General features: G+C 42.1%; 1 protein-coding gene across 1 annotated transcript; it reads right to left on the minus strand.

The window, feature by feature from the left end:
* Positions 1-7,034: 7,034 nt before the first annotated feature.
* Positions 7,035-19,255, minus strand: arsj (arylsulfatase family, member J). The gene is made up of 2 exons (XM_035626907.2): positions 18,365-19,255; positions 7,035-9,030 (listed from the first exon to the last, which is right to left on the minus strand). The coding sequence occupies exons 1-2, from the start codon at positions 18,763-18,765 to the stop codon at positions 7,632-7,634; spliced, it is 1,800 nt and encodes a 599-aa protein (XP_035482800.2). The 5' UTR covers positions 18,766-19,255; the 3' UTR covers positions 7,035-7,631.
* Between the last annotated feature and the right edge of the window lie 1,477 nt (positions 19,256-20,732).

The raw sequence follows: 20,732 nt of genomic DNA on the forward strand, positions 1-20,732 counted from the left end.
TTCTAAACTCGATAGAATATTCTGCCACTGATTTAGATCCCTGGCGGAGATAACAGTTGATTGGAAATTTCTTTACCTTTAACAGGCTGATCAAATACTTTTTTAACTTCCGTTGTGAATTGCTGGTAGATACATGCAAATTGAGAGTGTCTCTCCCACATAGCAGTAGCCGACTGAGCTGCTCTGCCTGAGAGAAGACTAACCAAATAAGCTATTTTAGCTTCATCAGATTGATAGGTGGTGGGTTGTTGGGAAAACACTAGAGAGCATTGCAAGAGAAACCATGAGCTAGCGCCCAACTCACCGCTGTAGCGTTCTGGTGTGGGAATGTGGGGTTCACGAGGGAGAAGAGCAAGGGCAGGTTGAGCAGGAGGGCCTGGTGGTGGATTCACAGCTGGTGCAATCAGGCTTGTGATTAGCCTCTCACGCTCCCTGAGAGGCTAATGCTTAGCGTAAAGCGTCTGAATCTGCAGAGTCCATTTTTTGGCCAGATTGTTCTGTTACAATTCAGTTTGAGTTATTTAGACCCCAAGGCAGATTCAGACACAACACACTGGCTGAGTACAATAAAGTTCTTCATTTGGCCTCTAGCCAGTCTGGGTACTTGCAGGCCGAGTGTATTGTGGAGATGAACAGGAGAGATGGAATCCAGGTGGAAGATGATGGCGTCTGGTGGTGGGGAGCTGGTGGAGAACTGGTGCAGGCTGGAGCGAATGGTAGCTAGTGGGGACAGGACGCAGCAGATGCAGGCTCAGCTCTTGTTATGGCAAATACTGGAAGTGAAGGAGGCATGGTGAGAATGATATCAGTGAAGTTAAAACAACAGATCAGTAAAGTTTACTTTCACTAGTATACGAGGGCCTGGAGAGTTACCACATAGAGAGCGGAACAATCTGGCTATGGTGATGAGAGTCAGGTGTGCCAGGTGGTGATTGCTGAGCCACGTCCCTGCTGAGAAACATACACACACACCAAGAGGAGGAGACACAGGAAATGACAGACAGGGAAACAAACAGGAAACACTGGGGAAGTCTAGAGGTCACAGAAAGGGTTGTGACACATACACAACTAACATTTAGGACACAATCAGCTTTCAGTCAGTCCTCCCTCCCCCCTCACCTCGGTGAGTCTGCCTGGGGGGACTACCACAGCTGGACCTTCACCTCCTTTTCAACCTGGTTTACTCTGTTTCATGTCAGCGGAGCGTGATTGATCAGTACATTAACCGAAGGGTTTTTCAAATACAATACACACAATACACTTCCAGAAAAACACAGAGAAGTGAACACAGATCTGAATAGCAGTAATACATTTGGTTTTATTTATATACATACAGAAAGAGCTAAAGAACAAAGCTTTAGGAAGATATCAAGGAAAAGAAAGACATCACATCAAGAATCAACATAGTACTATACTTAAGAGGTATTTGTAGGCATACAAATACCTACAAATATTATTAACTTTATGCTAAGCTAGGCTAACCATGTTAGAGTATTCCTGCCCTGGGCTGTGTGCATATTTACAACCTTGTTTCGTTCCCTGTTCTTTTTGTAGCAACGTCACCACAACGTCAGTTTGTTTGGTGAAGACGTTGATACCATAACGGGAAGAAAAGATGGCCACAACGGTTGAAATAGCCAACATTTTTACAAGCCCAGATTATCCCTAATATGTTTTCTTAACACATTACTAGCAATCCTTTTTTTTTATAGATTTGATTGAATGCATACATATGATTCAATAATGATAGTCAGTCATACAGATATATTCTGAAAGGTACAACTGGCATAGACATCTGAAGACAACATGAGGTAAAAAGTGGGAAGGCAACATACGTATCTGGAAATGACAGAAAACAATCTGAGACTAAGATATTGCTGTAATCCTGAGTCAGATTTATACAAGGATGGTCCCTTGGTCTAAAGTGGTGGTTTTATCTGATGTGAGATGATAATTAAAGGTACAATATTATAGCATTATAATGCAGGGGTGTACAAAGTGCTCATCCAAGTTTGTGTTTTCACTCTGGAATCACAACTAAATAATTAAATCAATCAATTAAAGTCCCAGTCATATCCTTTCATGTTTTTTTGTTTTGCCATGCAATAACAGCACCTTTAATCATGAAATGTTTTAATTGTTGTGATATTTTTACATTAACACATTGGATTACATTGGATTCAAAGACAATGCGTTAGGAATGTTGAAATTAATAGTTTCTACGATGCATCACAATACAGACGTGGACGATGCTGCATTGATGCAGTGACGGACCATAATCGATTATAGACTACTGCGGTTACTTGTTGATTTTCCAACCACCGCTGGACAATAGAGTTTTAGAGTTCAAAATTACTTCCTGGTAGTAGTAACGCCTGAGGACCCAGCTCAGCCAAGAATTGATGCTGTAACCGAGCATTTTTTGTTATGCCTGTATTGTATCCTTTTATACGAAATAACAACACGGATACCGCACTATGAACCAGCGTGATCCAAGACGAGACAACAACAACTTTATTTATCACCGTCAAACACAATACAGCGCATCCACTCCATTCTTCCGTTCTGCCCTTCACAATAAAAGCCCAACTGGCGGTGGCTCGTTATTTTTGGTTAGTCTGTTAGCGCTAGCTTCAAAGATCTGGCCGCCAAGGCTATGTCATGCTATGTACATCTGATAACAGTAATAGCTAATAAAAGAAAAACTGTTTATTGTAGATTTAAGTCACAGATTGTATTTAGGAGGATGACTCATCTCCCGGATACAGGTGCTGCTTTCTTGAGCTTTTGATGTAATTTGGTGCCAGAGTCAGTGCAGCAGGGATCATTGTGTGGAGCAACGGCATCATGGTCCTGTCAATTCACTAACACTCGACCAATCAGGACTTTTGACCCTGTATTTATAGCATCAAAAAACTAAATCAACCTACATACCCAGTGTGTGGTTTAACCTAATAGAGCTCTGATCTGAATTTACCTTATATATTAACCAGGCCACATTTAATAGGATATATACATGCAGCATTTTATGTTCATCACAAAGGTGCTTTGGTATACAGCAAACAAGGGAGGGCTTTTAATAATCTGTATCTGTTAAATAAATGCACCTGCTTAGAATTTGACCTGCTTAGAGAGCAAGCAAGAGCTGGAGGTGCAGAGTTGACCTTAGTACGCTAAGGTAATAATAGTAATAAGTTGTAGAGGACGGAGTTTTCCTGTTTCCAGAAGGAGTTTTTTTTACTATATGTTGTACCTGTGTGCATAAATGAAACAGAAGTAAGTGCACATGTTACTCTCTCTGTTCTCGCATTCAAGTGTGGTTTATGCGAGTTTAAAGGGCAAAGTGGCCTACTGGTTCTAAGCTAATGTTGTTCGTTGTTTAGGCTAGCGTAGTGCTACAGTTTAGTAGTAAATGAATATTGTACTAAATACCTTACTGAGATGTTGTAAGACATTTACAATCCCTATAGTTAATGACTGTTAATGATAGAGTAAATTGTGTGAACAGTTATTGTTGTATCACAGAGCAGACGATACGTTATGTTATTAGTAGATATCTGTGACTGTGTTTCATGTGCATTCAGCTTAGTGCATTTATTATATCTGAGAGATATAACTGTGTTAAAGAAATATGCAATACATTGCTAAATTTGGCGTTTATTATTTTGAGGTAACAGAGCATAAAGTGACTATAGTCTACCTTTGATTAGAATTTGTCATCCTCTGTTAACTACTGTATATATATATATACACACACACACACACACAAAATGTTTCAGTATATCTGCATAATTGTTCATGGTTATTCTTGTATGCCTCCATTGTAGACCACACACTCACACACTCAATGCCATTAAACTGGAAAAATGGAAGTTCTGTGTCTTGTGTTTGATCAACACACCATGGCAACGGCTACTACTCCAGAACCATTTAGTCTCACTTACAGTTTTAATTTAAGAAACACAAATACTATCACAGTTGTGGGGGGAAAAGGCTGCTAATTGTCTTGTGTCTTATAGTGTCAAAATGCAGTACATTTAAAGTGTGTGACATGGAGAAAAGTCTCAATCCTGTTCCGAACTTTGGTATTTGAAGGTGTTGACAAGTGACACGGCATCGCGATTTGGCTGCAAGTGCGGCGCTGATTTTTCTCTGCAGCTGACAGATTGTGAGAAACAGCAAAGAGAAAACTGTCTTGACACGCCTTGCAGGAGTGATCAGGAGGAAGAGTGACAGATGGCAAAGGAGTTTTTCGTAGGCGGAGGTGGTGGCAAGTGGACAACAGGCCTGTGGGCTGAATACCACTGAGAGATGGACAACGTGGTGTTTGCATGAACAATCCAGGCCTTCTTCACAATATAGCTGGTGCACCAACCAAGTTTCACAAGTATGGACTTGAGCAAAACCTACGGAGGACCGTTGCTGAGCAAAGCAGTGAGAGAAGAAAGAGACACAGGATGAAAAGAGCATGAATAAAAGAATTACATGAATAATGACTCAGCTATAAAGGGAGTGTTCCATGGGAAGAGCAAATGGGGCCATAAATCAATAACTGGATGAAGTGGGAGTGCCTGACCTCTCCTGGAGGCTAAGAGAAGTTCCAGTTGTGCATGGATGAAATTGCTCATAACAGGAAATCCCCATTTCTGGAGAGAGACTACCAGCCAAGACAGACTGTCCATCAAGCTAATTCACTGTTCTCTGTTCTGTCAGACACCTTAAGTTTTTTCATAGGTTTGAATAAATGTCATAGTTGCACTGAATCCCATAGCTGAGAATGTAAATACAATAACAATAGAACTATGTATTTTCTAGCAGGCATTGGTAGCACTGTGTACATGTGTAATCATATTATTCGTACAGGAAAAAGGATGCATCATCTTCATAATTTTGGCAAGTTTTTGCTGACTTTTTAGGTCACTTCCTAGGCAGGACTTCCTATGATGTCACTAAAACATGACAGCAGCCGTTTCGCATGCTTGTACATCATTTGGAGAAAAAAAAAATCTCAACTACCTCTTACGAATGGAATGTCTCAATTCTGCCAAGTTGCTGCAGTGCACACCCCTGCAGACTACAATCCTGTGAGTGGATGCGTTGGTAGCGTTTGTGTTTTTTGGCATTTTGGATGGTGTTCACAAGCCACTTCATGGATTTTTTTTTTATCCTTTTAGACAACAGCTACTTGATATTTTCCTTGTTTTTCATCACTTGACTTTGGGAGAGAAACTTTGGAGCTCAATCCTAGTTGAGTCTTGGTGTTTGGAACGTAGCTCTTGGCAATGACGTGGTCGGCTCTTTCCAGTTGGCTACACATAATAAGGCTAATTTGCGCCTTGATCATGCAAGAACCTAAACTATACATTTCACAGGGTGCCACAGTGGAAAGAAAACCAACACAGACCAGCAAAATTGAATTGCTGCACTTGACATTGATCAAAGCTTTCTTGCTCTGCCATCTTTCAGGTTTATTTGCGCCTTTCATTCCCAATGAACACTAATGGGCATTGTTAATGTGAGGCGGCATGATGAGGGAGCTTGATGTATTGCCTTACAGCTCAGTTACAGGGGGAAAAAATGCCTTTGGTTTTTCCCATTAGAGGAATGCTAATGCCCGTAACTGAAAGCAAATGTGAATTCCTTGAGAATCCCGGGTTTAACTGTTCCTGTGGCCCATGGGAGAGGAAATTCAGGCCGATGCAATGAAATAAGAATCTGATCTTCCATTATTTTCAGCTGTAGCTCATAATATATGTAGCGCGTCGCTTGTGTTTTATGGTCAAGAGCACAGCTGAGCTTGCCCAGGTAAATCTTGTTTCCCATACAATCTGGTCCGTAGAGGCATATCAATGTAAGGAAGCTGAAGAAAACCAGTTGGCTTAACCCAATTAGACCTCACCTGCTTTGGATATACAGGGGTTCAGGACGGAAAGACCCATCTTCATATCAGCATAAGCTCTTAATACAAATGCCTCTGAGACAGTTGAGTCAGAACCTGAATGGTTGTGTCTGCCAAAAACGGATTATTGCCTATTCTACAGCTGCTATTATCCGAATCAAACAGTCATAACATCGTAACAATCACATAACGTAATGTCCGTCCATGGTAACAGAAAAAGGGGCCTTTGTTCGTGAAAGCTTAAATGTTTCTTATGACTGAATAATCAAAGCCAAATATAGTGTTGTAGTTAATTGCATAATCAGTCAAGACATTCACATGATGATAAGCAATACTATAATATTGCTTATTTCGAATGTTTACATGTATTTAGAATGTGTAATATCCTTGTATAGGCCCCCTATACTTGGATACTACATTGTTATTAACATGATTGGTGGATTGGTTATATATAAAGTAACACTGGCAACAGAGATTTAACACTGGCAACACATATATATATATATATATATATATATATATATATATATATAGCTGTGTATAGTAAAGTGAAGTAAGTGAATACCGCACACCACCCCCACATATAGATGAGTTGGATATTTATTTGGACACACCTGGAAAGGATCTTCTTACCGAGGTCACAGAGGCACTTGTTGAAGTTTTGAGCAGAAGGGTTGGGACTGACTAACTTTGGCCGTGGTCTCTGTTGTTAACATTGCAGTGTTACCATTGTCTCCATTATCTGCCTTGATACATAACATATTTGTAATCATTCAAAACATATACTATTCAAAATTCAACTAAGGGTATGAAATATTGAGCTGAAGTCGGAAAGCATGCTTTTGCACCCCCATAATACAACAGGGCCTTGTTTTGCATATAGTGAGTTCTGTTCACTTGGTGTGAATAGTTCCATGCCCCTTTTTTTTGGTCACTGTTCTATCTTGTACAGTACCCCATGACTGATGAGCCAGGCATTTTTTAAAGACTGCAAGAAAAGCAATGAAGCAAAAATAAGAGATATGTAAAATCTTTTCCAGTTACAAGAGTACTTACTGTCACCAGAATAAAGGAAATCTGGCTGGAATAAAATGCAAACCAGACTTGGCTTGAAAGATTGCAGGAGAAAAAGAGCTTTGTGTCTGGAGCTTTTATTTCCCTTAGTGTGTCTTACATTCAGGTTGGCATGGTGCCAGACTAGACATCAACTAAAAGAGGGAACAACATCTATTATTCCTAGGTTCAGACAGACTGTGCTTATAAAACCAACATACATCAACTTTCATATCACATTAATCCTACATCTGTTTCCACAAAACTGTCACTGCAATCAACATTGTAGAACTGTCTTTATTACTATTTCACCAAAATTTATGGCAACTGTCAATGAAAAAAAGATTTCCTACTCTAAGTGACATGTGGCTATATGGAGCACTTCAAAGGTGACAACAGTTCAAGCATGCAACACAATCTAGAAAAATAAACATTCTTTAAATGCCCCTAACAATAAAATGAGGTCTTAGCTGTGTCTGGGCATGACAGTAGTGTTTGAATGAGTGGATCTTTTCCTTATTCTATTGAGGCATTTCAAAAGGTCTATCTGCATTGTTTTACATACAGTATAAACTGGAGTCAAGTTAATATTAACTGGAGTTCGAAGAAAACAATCCTGAAACAGGAATTGTTGATCCCTGAGAAAAAGCAACTGAAGTGTTTAATAAAATGGGGCAAGCTATTCTTCTACCTTCCTTTTCAGCTTTCTGTTGTTTGATTTCTTTTTCCACCTTCTTTTTCCAAGATGGTTGGTGAAAAAATGATTGTATCTGTCATGCTCCTCCTGCTCTTCCCTTTCATCTTTGTACCAGGGTCCCCATACGCCCCCATTGTACTGAGGGTTAGAACGCAGGTCTTTGGCTGGGTAGCGCACTGGCACTGCAGTCTTGTTGTAGTGCGCTAGTCGCATTAGCATCTTCTTCACTATGTGTGGGTAGCGCAGAGACAAGTCCACTCTCTCGTAAGGGTCAGCTGTGATGTTAAAAAGCCAGACAGATTTACCCCGGTCCCAGCGGATGCGCTCGTTATGCCAGCGATTGGTAAGCCGCTGGTTGGAGAAGGTCTGTGGGGGCACCCAGTCACTGTAACCAGGAACACCAGTCAGAAGCTTCCAGTGGCCCACCCGGAGTGCAGCCTGGACTGCTGTGTTCCATAAGCCATACCCAGCCTTCCATGAACCGTTCTTGGCTTTGATGTAGATTGGGTCGATGTTATGAAGAATGTCCTGCCGAGGCGATGGGCGACCTTCACTGATAGCCTCCCAGACATCATACCCATCCAGATTTAGATCTTCATCTATAGTACCTTCACCCAGGGTCACCAGTGTGGGAAACCAGTCAGTGATATGGACCAAAGATCGACATTTTGTCCCTTTGTTCATCAACAACGGACTGTGGACAAAGCCCACCGCCCTGATGCCCCCCTCCCAGTAGGTGGCCTTACTCCCTCTCAGGGGCCAGTTGCTTCCACCAGCTAATGGCTGGCCTCCATTATCTGAGGAGTACACTATAACTGTGTTGTCATAATAACCATAGCGTTTTAGTGCTAACGTGAGGTTGTGGATGGCTTCGTCCAGGCAAGACACCATGGCGGCATATTTACGACGATGCAAGTTCGGAATGCCTTTGTAGCGCTCAAGGAAGCGGGCAGGGACCTGCAGCGGGGAATGAACGGCCTGATAGGCTAGGTAGAGAAACAAAGGTTGTCTGCTAGGGTTATGATTGGCTAAGATATTGATAGCCTTTCGGGTAAACATCACAGTAGAGTACAAGCCGCGGTCCTGTTCCCAAGCTGCCTCTTCCCCTTCATACAAATCATAACCACACATACCAGGCCCTTCACATTTATAGTGACTGTAGTAGTCCCCACTGCCTAGCAGGGAGCCGAAGAAAGTGTCGAAGCCGCGTTGGGTGGGCAGACAGCCACGCTTGTAGAAGCCTAGGTGCCACTTGCCCACCATGTGAGTGGCATATCCTGCTTCCTTGAGCTTCTGGGGCAGGGTGACATTTTCCAGGGGCAGGCAGTTGGGCTGGGTGGCTCGGATAATGGAGTGCTGAAGCCCTGTGTGGATCTGATACCTACAAAATAGAAACAGATATCACTCGGTCAGTGACATGATTCGTTTTAAAGACAGGTTTGATGAATGCTAGTCATCAAGTAGAAAATGTCTGGGAAAAAAACAACCTAAAAATGGACTGTATCCACCCGTTACTGCAAAAGATATAAATTACTGTAAGTGGAAGAAGTGCTAAACCCTGATGATTCAGTCAGCCAAGACATAAGAGCTTACCGTATTAGGCCTTCATTTTACTTTGTTCCACAGAGAGACATTTACTACTTGGCTATATTTCCAAAATGCTGAAAAGCCTTCCTCTATATTCTTTGCTCTAACTTTTATTAGTTGCACCACCAGCTCACAAACTGGTCCAGATAGGATAGTAGGGATTGCTGCATTAGTTTATTTATTAGATGTTCACGTAAACACTGAAAACAGTACCAATGTAAGTTTAGAAAACTGAAGACCTCTACAATTTTCCTCCCACAGACCAAAAATCTAATGGTTGTTAATTACAATAGACCCCGTCCAAAGCAAACACATTTGAGCTGACCTGAGAGTGCTTTTAGGCTAGCAACCAGGGCACAGAGTAATATTCAACTGATGTCTAACTCTGCAGTGAGAGGAGGATGTCTAATGGTAACTGGAAGGGGGAGGCCCAGGGCCAAAAAAGAAGACCTGTCACTCAAGGCCAGACAGGAAGCAGAGTTGTGACCTGGGGCTAACAATACTGTTAGCCACCTTAGCAGCAAGTTAACACAGCACTATTAATAAATGAAGGACAGATACTACATTTTATATCAAGGAACTTTGATAGCAAGTGCAAATGTAAAAAAGGGTACGTGCTTTTAGCAGTGAAGGAAGGTCAGCCCACATTCTGGTGTGATTTATTTAACTTCCATTGTCACATAGCACAAAATGACAACATGACACTGTATCTGCGACATCTAATAAAACTGCTGATGAAATCTGACTCAACATTAACACCCCACCTCAACCATTGGACTTTAAAGACTCTCCCATTCCCACACCACCACATCATCAATTACAATAACGATTGAGAATGTCACCAATGATGAGTTTTGGAATAAAATTTCCCAAAGTGACGCAAAAGCTTTCTTGATAAGCCAGACAAAAGCAGTTGAAAAACAATACTGAGTCCTGTATATTGTAAAATATTACCTCAGATGTAGATATGTCTGCAGGAGTTCTACTCAAATGAAGGCAGGGCATATCCGCCCCTTGTTTATTTAACACCTCAGTGGCCTCAATACATTTAGTGTAGGGACTGATCACATTGTTTACATATTTAAAGTGTAGAGAGATGGCTCTGAATACATAAAAAAATGTATTAAAAGATATTAACATTCCTTAGAATGACGTATACAAAAAGTAAAGCCCAACATATCAATGAGCCTGGAAAGAAAGAGGTTAAGCAAAATGGCCAAAATGTCAGAGAGACAGAGAGTGAAGTGTGAAGTGCAAGGAAAAATTGTTTTTGCTACTCTTTGGGAATGTGGATGCTCCGTAATTGGTGGTCCATCATACTAGTGCCAGAGTTGGTGTCCTTCTATTTGAGTCTACCACATTTTGGATCAGATCTAATTATTCTCTGGGATATTTGGTTTAGGTTTGAGTCTACCACATTCAAAACAACAAGCTGTGGGATTAGTGGTCTGACTTTAAAGCAGAGTCTGTGACTGACTAGGATTCTGTTTCACAGTGAGGCAGCTCAGCTGGGACTTTGGGAGCAACTTTCAGAAGACAAGCACAATGAGCTCTAAAGGTCTGGACTCCCCACGTCTGCTGTGAGAGAAAGAGAGACACCCAGGAGACACGGAATTGATGCAGCCAGTTGCCTCTTCACCTTATTCCCTCTCTCGACATTCCCTCTCTCTCTCGCCCGTGGTTAGTGGTGTGCAGTCAAGCTGTCACCAGGGAAAGGGAGTGGAAATAAGTTTCTGGTTTGGTTTCCAGAGAGGAGAATTTAGTTGGCGGAGAACAAGATGGTTGGTCAGGCCTAGCGAGTGTCTACTCCCCATGGAGAATACAAAAGTCCTTCAATGTCCTTCACTGTCCTGCTATGTGTGGTAATAACTCATTCCTTTAGAACTTGGGTCCTATACACTCAAGAAAGACAATACACTGAGGACAGTTCCCATGAAATCACAGACTGCAACTGCAAACAAACACACTCACCTGCAATGTAGCACAGCTGGCTAGACCATCATCATGATGGTGATAATGGTGGTAAAGTATATTTAATGATCGCAGGTTAAGGATACTAGGTCATATGACACAGCCAGTGTCATATGACACAGATCTTTGTTGTAGAGCTATTCACAAATGTACATTATGTGTGTGTGCGTGTGTGTGTATGGAGTCAGCCCTTGCCACAACCACTTACCAACTTCACCGGCAAAACCCTGACCACTGACCTACCTCATCACCAATGTGCTCTAATGCCAGTTGCAGTTGGCAGAGGCATTCTGGACAAACCTAGGGGCAGAGCCGTTTGTTCTCTGGTGAGAAATAAGACATACTGCACTGTGCTTTTCTAAAACAAAACATCATCTGGATTTGATGCCTCCAAAACCTTTGTTAGGAAATTGTAATGTTTACAACTTGGCAAAATGGATTCCCACAGATCCAAATCTGGTTCTCGTGACCTTCAAAATTTTAAACTCCTCAGGATAATAATATGGCACAATTCTGAATTTGATACCTCTATTTGTTCTTTGTCTTTGAGGTCAGGTCCGTGAATACAAAATTGACCACAATGGCCCTGGTGGGAGCCAAGAGAGATTCTTGGTTTCGTGTGGCAATGAGAGGTATTTCATGTCACTTAGTGGTCTAGGTACTAGGCAGGCGGAGCTCTGAAACACAATTACAAACATGCACACCGGGGGATGGTGGAGGTATTGTTGGTCTGTGATTAGGCGATGAGATCTGAATTCAATGATCTAAGAAAGGAAGAAGTAAACCTAACTGTGTGTGCAGCAACAACAAGAATGCCACTAAGCCTGGTTCTTTAGGGGGAAAAAGATAAAAAGAAGTTTATTTTCTCAATTCTTTTGTTGAAAAAATCTGCATGGGACATATTGAACTCCAAGAAAAGTACTTGTAAAACTGTGTTCCCCATAATGTCTCCAGAGTTTCCAGACACAAAGTATATGGTAAATTTACCCTTGTTACTTGCCCATAAATGTCTATAAAAGGACTTTTGGATGCAATATGCTCCATTATCTTAAATCTTTTTTTTCTCATTCTATTCATACAAGGATCTTTTTTCCACCTCTGCCCTTCACTTCATTTAGCACTTTTGCATTAATGCCAGGACAGCAATGGGTTGGGGAGAAAAAGACCTTGTATAACTCCAAAGTGGAAAAAAATAAAAATGATATGACCCAGAAAGTGAAAAGAAAGGATGAAAATGGAGAGAAAAAAATACCTGTGCAAATTTATTGAGACATGCATGTGCGTGTTTAAGGTTTGAGCCCCTATGAGCCCCAACCCCTGCTCTCACAGCTCCTGCAGGTTTGGTGGTGTTCACATACCAAAAGGTTACAGCCGTGTAATGAGAATGTCATGCTAAGTGCTGCCTGTGATTCCTTCACAAATCAGTCAAACCAGCCCAAGGTTTGTGCTGGAGAATGGTACAAGGTGGAGTGCAAAGACTTTCAAAGTATTCCTGTGTTGTTTCTCTTGCACATACTAGGGGGTGCATAAGGAAACTAAGTCTTGGCTTTGCAGGTTTTGGGGCATTTGAGGGACAGTTATTAGATCTTTAGTATTTATGAAGCCTTCAAATAATTACTGAAATAACTACAGCCCTCTGGAGATTTTTCCTCCTTTTCTGCAGTCCTGCCACATGTCTAGTGATTTGTAGATTATTCTAAAATGAAGCAGGGCATGAATTGGCATCCATAGCACATGGGCTGAAGATCTGGAGTCTCTGCATTCTTTGTCCAACATGTATTCAAGCCATACACAGGCAGAGAAACACTTCCAATGGATAGTGGCTCATTTCCATATCTTATCACGCCAATGAGAGCTGCTGCATTCCTCTAGTAAAAAGCAGAGTTATGGTCTTAAACGTTGCTGTAATCACAATATCACTCTGGTTTATTTACACAGCCACTGAGCCACAAGGCCAACAAATCACACACGTCATTAAGCTCAAATCACTGAACGCCGGGACATGCTTGAGTCCCACAAGACAAGTGCATTGGCCACTGCTCCAGCCACTGAGGTTATGGAGGTTCCCAAGCAGACCTGATGCCCATGCCTGAGCCTTCTCTTCTTTATTTCTGCTCCACGTCTTCCTCACATATGGTTCAAATAAGCAGCCTCAACCCAGCACTCTGGATTTAATCATAGTCAGCCCAGGAGTCGTTCGTCTTACTTAGCTCTTCCTTTTGGCAAGCTCTTCATTTACTTTCCTTGCTATCTTTGAATATCTCCCTTCAGTTTGGCCCCTTCCTAGGCATTTGTGCTCTTATTTTCCTGTACTTTACAGACTGGTAACAAATGATGAAAAAGGTGTCCCCTGTCAAGACTTCCTTTTCACAAACTCAAACACAAACTTCTATAGAAACCGGGCTTATTCATCAACAATAATTGGTCAGTTCAACATTGCACAATTCAATCCAGAGCTCTAAAACAGGCCGGTGTGGGGTGAAAAGGGGGAAGTGAAAGAGTGACAGATGACTGAAACAAAAAGAAAAGGGTGACTGAGAGGCTGAGACACGTTTGAGATAAGTGTGGACAGTTGGGAAGTGTGTAAATGAGCTGGAGAGGGGGTTGCAGTGGGTGAGAAGCATAGTGAAAAAGATCTGCTTTAAGAAAACAAGCGACCCAACTCGCCTGGTGGTTTTGACCAGATTCAGAACCAGAGGTCTGAAATATAAGCGCGCGGTGTTCAAGGATGGCAGAGGAGCTTTTTGGAACTTTGCCACTATACTTACAATAGATCTGCTCCTCATTGCCCTGGGACCCCAGACTGCCTTCTTCATCTTTTGTTTGTTGATAGATATCGTACATGTATGGTATCTCATTTAGCAATGTAGCAATGATTATGAAATCTTATTTAATCAGGTTTTTTGCTATGGTTAATGAGAGGGACCTTAAGTTAAACATTTGTAGTCCATGGAAAAGGCGGGTAGGGGACATCTTTGAAAACAACTGTATGGTACATTTACCACAGTCTTGCTCACAGTTGTGAAGCTGAGCAAAAGTCAAGAAAATAGGTAAAAGGGTGAGAGAGTCCGCCACTATTACAAGAGCAGCAAGGTGTGTTTATGATGTACTGAACTTTCCAGAAAGTCCATCTGCAGGATTTGTCCGGGCAGGTAACTTGAAATGGCTCACAAACCCTGGAACATTATTCTTTGACACTTCAGAAGCATGTTTACTAAATTACAAAGGGAGTGAAAAGGTTCCAGAAGTATGTGTGTACCATGTCATGTGTGTTATATGTCCTCAGGTGTCTAATATTTTTAAGTTTTAGAAGGCTTCGTTAGGAGCAACATCTGCTCCCTTTGGCAATCCATCACTCCGTATCGGGTATATATAGGGTCACAGGGCTGAAGAGCAAAGCAACTCCAAACTTGAAGGAAAGCTCAGACTTTAAGCCTCTAATCTAATCAGTGTAGCTTAAAGAAATCCGGACAGGTTGAATTTTTTTTTTTATGCCATGAGTTTCCCAGGGGGTGAACAGCTTAAAAATATTTTCTCAAGCTCCTGTTACTGGAAAATTAAGAGGGCTTTGTTGAAGTTTTCAACAGCAGCTGTACACAACTTCTGCCAGGTCCCTTTTTCTTCACTCGATTTGTAGAGGCCATATCTTTGAACATGAACCCTTTTCCCCCCAATGTGATTTACTTCTAGCCAAGATCTTGTCAACTCACTATGGGGTACGTTCTGTAACAATAGGTTCACAGCAGTCCCAGCTAGTGAAGCCTCAGTTCAGCTCAGCTGCAGAGCAGCTGTCCCAAACCATATTCCTGTACATGACTCTAACATTTTGCCAGACAACTCACATTTTCAAGCCTCTGTTTATCTCCTGGGATGTGACATCATCAGAGAAAGTCAAAGTTGGGATATTAAACCTTACCACACTCCATGACTTTCCTGCCAGGCTGCTACACCCATCAGCTGGACACTGGAGCTGAGCATATTGCAGACACAAGTAGTGCTGCCCTGCCTTGCGTTGTTTAGCGTTGTTCTGCCCTTTATTTCCACCATCCATACCTTCCATCACGGTAATTTGAAGACAAGATGTATTTTTTAAGGTATACAACATGCCACTCTGTTACTCCTGCAATGCTCTGTGTGCTGCACAGCAACTAAAAATGGTGCCGTGATTCGACTCACAAAATGCGCCTGATGCATTGACTCATTGACTTTTGGGGAATTTTGCACAACCATAAAATGTATGCACACAAGGGGGGCAGGGGGCAGCTGGTGGGTTACACCGCTGACTTTGGTACAAAAAGGCAGGGGTTTGGTTCCAGGTCATCCCAGTGTGGGCTCTTAGGAAAGGCCCTTAATGGTACCTGCCTTGATGATTGTAAGTTGCTTTGGACAGAAGGGTCAGTAAAATGAATGTAATGTAGATGTAATGTAACAGTGTAACAACAAGTTGCTACTGAATCAACACCCTTGTGGATTACCATGACATGGATGAATGAATCTCCACAGACCTCCTTTGTGATGTTTAGGGATAAAGTCCAGGATGAAAAGTAAAAGCCATAAAGAGTTAGAGAGATTTTCAGACACAGTAGAAGTGATGCCGATGAGGAAGAAATTGCTTAATTTCGCAGCTCCTCTTGATTAAAGGTTGACCTGATGTATACAATTTATAGCTATACTACCTGTGTCACTAACCCAAACCAGCAGAAGCAGCTCAAGCTTCAGGACCTAGTGACTCTTAATGAATTTAAGGCTGTTGTCATGAGTTTGAAGATGGGCTCCATTGGAAACTATGAATGTTTTAGTCAATCATTTTATTTTATTTATTGTTGTTTTTGTTTTTGTTTACAATTGCACTTGTTGAACATGTATTTGATTGAGTGTTTTATGTGTAACTATGTACTGCTGTCCATCTTGGTCAGGTCTCTCTTGAAAAAGAGATTTTAATCTCAATGAGACTAACCTGGTTAAATAAAGGATAAATAAATAAATATATATCCAATGAAAGAAACAAATTAGTTTTTCAGGGATTTGTCTTCAAAATTCTTGTCAAAAATAATGGTAGTATTATACAGTATTAAAGTAATAATAATAATAATAGTATTATACAACCCCCATGTGACTAGACTTGTCACATGGGGGTTGTATAATTTGGTCTAAGGATATTCACTTAGATACTATAGTATAATTAGTCATTTATGAGGCAGGAGCACCTGTCCAACAGGGTGACAGTCGAGAAAAAAAATAAAAGTCGTACATGCAGTTGGGCTCAGATGCAGGTGGTTGCTATGGTAATCAGTCTAAACAGCCTGCTCTTATGAAGGGCTTAAGTTTTGGACTCGGTCCTTCGCCGAGTCCGTTTTTTTGTCTATGCGAGTATATGCCAAAAAGTCTTGAACAAACATTGTTCTCAGAGCTTCAGTAACTGTCCAGATGACACAGACTGCTGATAATTTAGTGTTAACAGACGGATGGATGGTGTTCTCCCCCCCACACACACACTCCTCTGCAATCATCCGTTCAGGAACACAAGCCTGGAAACATAATTGAATCTACACCTATGTTTCCATGCGGATATTATCTGAGTTTGTTTCTGAGTCTTGGCGGAGATCAGAGCAGCTCACAGAGGGCAGAGGGACGCAGAGGTGGCTGCACTTTTCTCATTATTTTCTCGTGGACACCTGCCAAAAAGATGTCGGTGCCCAGCAAGCTGCCTCCGTTTTTGCTGAGGTGCAGAGCAGATGGTGGGAGCAGCGGAGGTGAAGCCCTGCAGAGCTGCATGTACAAAGAGGGAAACTGCTGATGTGAAACATTCTATAAGCAAACTACAAAACCAGAGCATATATCCCCCCAAGATACTGCACACAATTAACCAGCCGCGCCCTCTAATATTTCCTTACAGCTTCCTGCCGCCCTCTAAAACACTAAGTGGTTGCTAAGGTAACAATGCTGCTCCCTAATTTAGAAAGACTTAAATTTTAGTTTGAGCCAAGGCGCACTTACATGCTTGTTCTGGAACAGGTTTTTGACACTGGGCACCCGCTCAGACAGAAGTATCCCATAATGGACAGTGTTTCAAGGCCTCTGCTGCTGCTGCAACGACTGATGGTGCTGGTAAACGGGGCAAATCAACGGCCAAACTACAATTACTAACCTCTGCTGTTACTAAAACACCTGCATGCACCTGCCTCTTTGTCCCCCAGTTTTAAGTCCAGCACAGTGTGGTTTAATTAAAGCAAACTCCATCCACTGCAGTAGACTGTGAAAGGCAGTTGAAAGCTCTGAAAAATGCTTTTAAGCGGACATTGACTTAAGATTTTTGTCAACGTTTTCATCCAGTCCATACAGGGCATGGGATGTTAAGTGTCATGAATGCTGGGTTGGAGTGCTTCGTTTATCTTTGCTTACACAGAAAGGTCCATTTAGTGACTGATCTGGAGCTTTCGATCACATCACATGATCTTCATCAGCAGATGGAATTGGAGTTGCTTAGTTGAGTTGTACATAATAAATATGTCCCTTTTTCTGTTGAGCTGTTTAACCTATTCTCCTCCATGTTGGCTTAAGAACTGAAGATCTGATCTACTGATGAGGACCACGTGGTCAGCCCAACAGCTCCGCAAGAGCAGCTAAATGGACCGTTTGGTGACACTGGTTTCTCAACTAGTGTTTCAAAGGTCGAGACTGAACCTCTTTAAGGTAGACAAACCCTTCTATGTTAAAGGATCGCTACAGTCCAGCACAACCTGCCTATTATTTTCTTTGTTCTGGTAATCTATTGGTGCTATCAGTTATGAGAATCAGTTATTGCTAAATGCATGAATTAAAGCGCCTTCACTATCATCAGAAGGATTTTCTTCTGAGTTTTTACAAGCTGGAAAAAGTAAAGACAAGTAGAGATAGAAGTTTTCACCTCTACTTTTTTTTTGCAATTTCCTGGAGCAAACCCTGCTCTGATGAGCAGCACATTATCATAACCTTTAATAAAATCCAGGCTGTAATAAATCATAACTTTCCATGAACAGAGTCTATGAAATGGAGCGCAGTAGCAGGGGCTGCTCTCCATGCTCCAAGGAGCGAATGAATAGAAACACAAGACCCCGGATGAAATGACACTTTAGCTCCTCTCAGGAGAAAAAAGTTAGGGGCATGTTGGACTGTACCTGCCGGTCATGAGCTGGCTCCTGGAGGGGCTACAGAGAGGCTGCACATAGTAGTTCTCCAGTTTGACTCCCTGCGCTGCCAGCCGGTCCAGTGTCGGGGTTTTGATCTCGGAGCTGTGGTACCCAACATCCCGGAAGCCCTGATCATCCACCAGGATAAACACGATGTGCGGCTGGGAGCTCGGCTTCTCAAACTCGTTCCCTCGGTGGATCTGCTCGGCGTCCCAGTTTTCCCACGACATCTGAACGCTCCACGTCTGGGAAATGATGAAGCCGAGGAACAAACTCACCGGGACCCACAGGATGAACATGTTTCGCAGGCGGATTGGCGCCCACGAGAGCGGAGAGCGGCTAGCGGTTGGCGGCGGGGCGGCGGGTGCGGGCGGCGGCGCGGCGCACATATTCAGGGGGAACAGCAGCACTTGGAAATCGGGTTCGCATCGTGTCCCTCGTTTCCTCCAACCACACGGTCCACTGACAGCCTCGTGGCTTGCGCAAAATCAGAGGCGACAACGCTGTCGGTGGATCCACGCGGATACTAATACACATTTCCTGAGCAGCTGACTCTTAAAAACTAAATGTTGACATGCAGATGTCTGTTTTCTTGTCAAAAGACGCGCAGGAGCACCAGGGTCCACACTAACACTTGGTCAGCTGGTGCGGTGCGTTCGCAGCAGATGCCCTCCATCCTGTCAGGCAGCGGTCTTTCTGAGACCAAGAGCTCACTGAGGACTGAAGACAGACACCGACTGTCTCCTGGAGGAAGCCGATGCATGTGTGGGTTCCCCCCGCTCCTTGCAGCTCCAGGCCAAAACTGCACTGAGCCACGGTGCGTTCACGATCAGCTCCACAACATTGACTTAAGAGGTGGGAGGGAACTCGGCACACAGCCGTCATTTGGCCGTTCTGCAACGTGTTGGTTGCTGTTGATCAGCAGCTGTATACATTTATTTTTTCAAATTGACATTTAAAGTCACATTGATTGGAAATACATATCTGATAATAGTGATATGGCGTTTGTTTTATTTTGTCATATTTTCTACATAAAGAAAAGCATGATTTGGTGGGAAACGATTTAAACGTTATTTCTAACTGTTAATAAGTTCTGCCAGATGCATAATGTCCGTTCCTAATAACAAAATATAATAAAAAAGTTGCGAAACAACCAGTCAAAGCCAATATTTTCACATACTGTAGCAACAGAGAAGTGAGAGAGTTCCACTCTGTGGAAATAACAACTTTTACATGTTGTTTTTGGTCCAGGTGAAGATTTTATCATCTCAGGCAGTCAGTGGACAAGAGATTAACTGCAAGATAACATCTTTGTAGATTAGCGACTGGATAACAGAAGAGACAAAATTTTCCCATAGGCCCCATGGGTCCCATAGGCAGTGACATGAGCAGATGTCAAGATCAAGATCAAGATTCCAAGTGGAAAAAAAGTAGTACCATAGATTGCTTGTACAGTGTCCCCCTCTCCGCACCCTGCATCTCTACCTCCTCCACAGCTGTTAAATTTTTCCTTGGAAACGCAGTATATTTTTGGCTGCAATTCCTTAATGTATTCACCTTAAACAGTGGGGAATTCGTTACCATACTGAGAGTGCCACAACACGATCCCTACACCCTACATTCTACAGGGGTGGAAAGTGGAGACGTAACCGTGAATTCAGGAATATTCAAGTCAAGAGTCCAACTTCACCCCACTTTAAAAACAAACAAACATTTGAATAAAAAGTGTAAAAAATAATGCAATCAACCTATAAAGTACTTTTGTTGATATTCTGAACTCTGCTGCAAAAGTCCAAGAAAATATGGATTTCACAGAATTCCTGACAAAACATCTTTGCCGCTGCAGTTTAGTTGTGTATAAAAGATAAAGATGTTGGTTGTAACATTTCAAAGGGATTATTAGCATAAAGGTAAAGGACCTAATTTTTTTGACATTTCACCTTGATCCATATAATACATATCAAGTTGCGAGTTTGTGATGCTACTCACAGCTGTTGCTTCATCCTGTCACTGAAAATCGCAGTATACATGGTCACATTCACCCTTTTGATAGATTAATCAACATGTATGTGCATTTAAGCGGGACCAGATCATTAGTCAACTAATTTCTCTGTCAATAATCATCTGAATCAGTGCTGAGTGGATGTGTCAGCAATGATTAGAATAAACCTTATGACTGCTGTCTTGCCACAGAATTGAGCTGTTTTCATTGTGGTTCCTTGGTGAGTAGGGCAATTTGTTTTTCTTATCTGGTTTTACACTCCTGAAACCGGGCATCTGATTTATGCGCTGGCCCTGGAGAGGAAGCACATAAATTACAGAAACAGAGCTGGAGAGATATATTTCACATCCTCCT

The sequence above is a fragment of the Scophthalmus maximus genome, chromosome 2 (assembly GCF_022379125.1).
Source record: "Scophthalmus maximus strain ysfricsl-2021 chromosome 2, ASM2237912v1, whole genome shotgun sequence".
In the NCBI taxonomy this organism is placed as follows: domain Eukaryota; kingdom Metazoa; phylum Chordata; class Actinopteri; order Pleuronectiformes; family Scophthalmidae; genus Scophthalmus; species Scophthalmus maximus.

What these genes read in the sequence shown, in the direction of transcription:
- arsj (XM_035626907.2), bottom strand. Translation starts at nt 18,765, where the DNA reads ATGTGCGCCGCGCCGCCGCCCGCACCCGCCGCCCCGCCGCCAACCGCT. An exon ending in AGCCAGCTCATGACCGGCAG is followed by an intron (nt 9,031 to 18,364) that starts GTACAGTCCAAC and finishes TCTATTTTGTAG; the next exon opens with GTATCAGATCCACACAGGGC.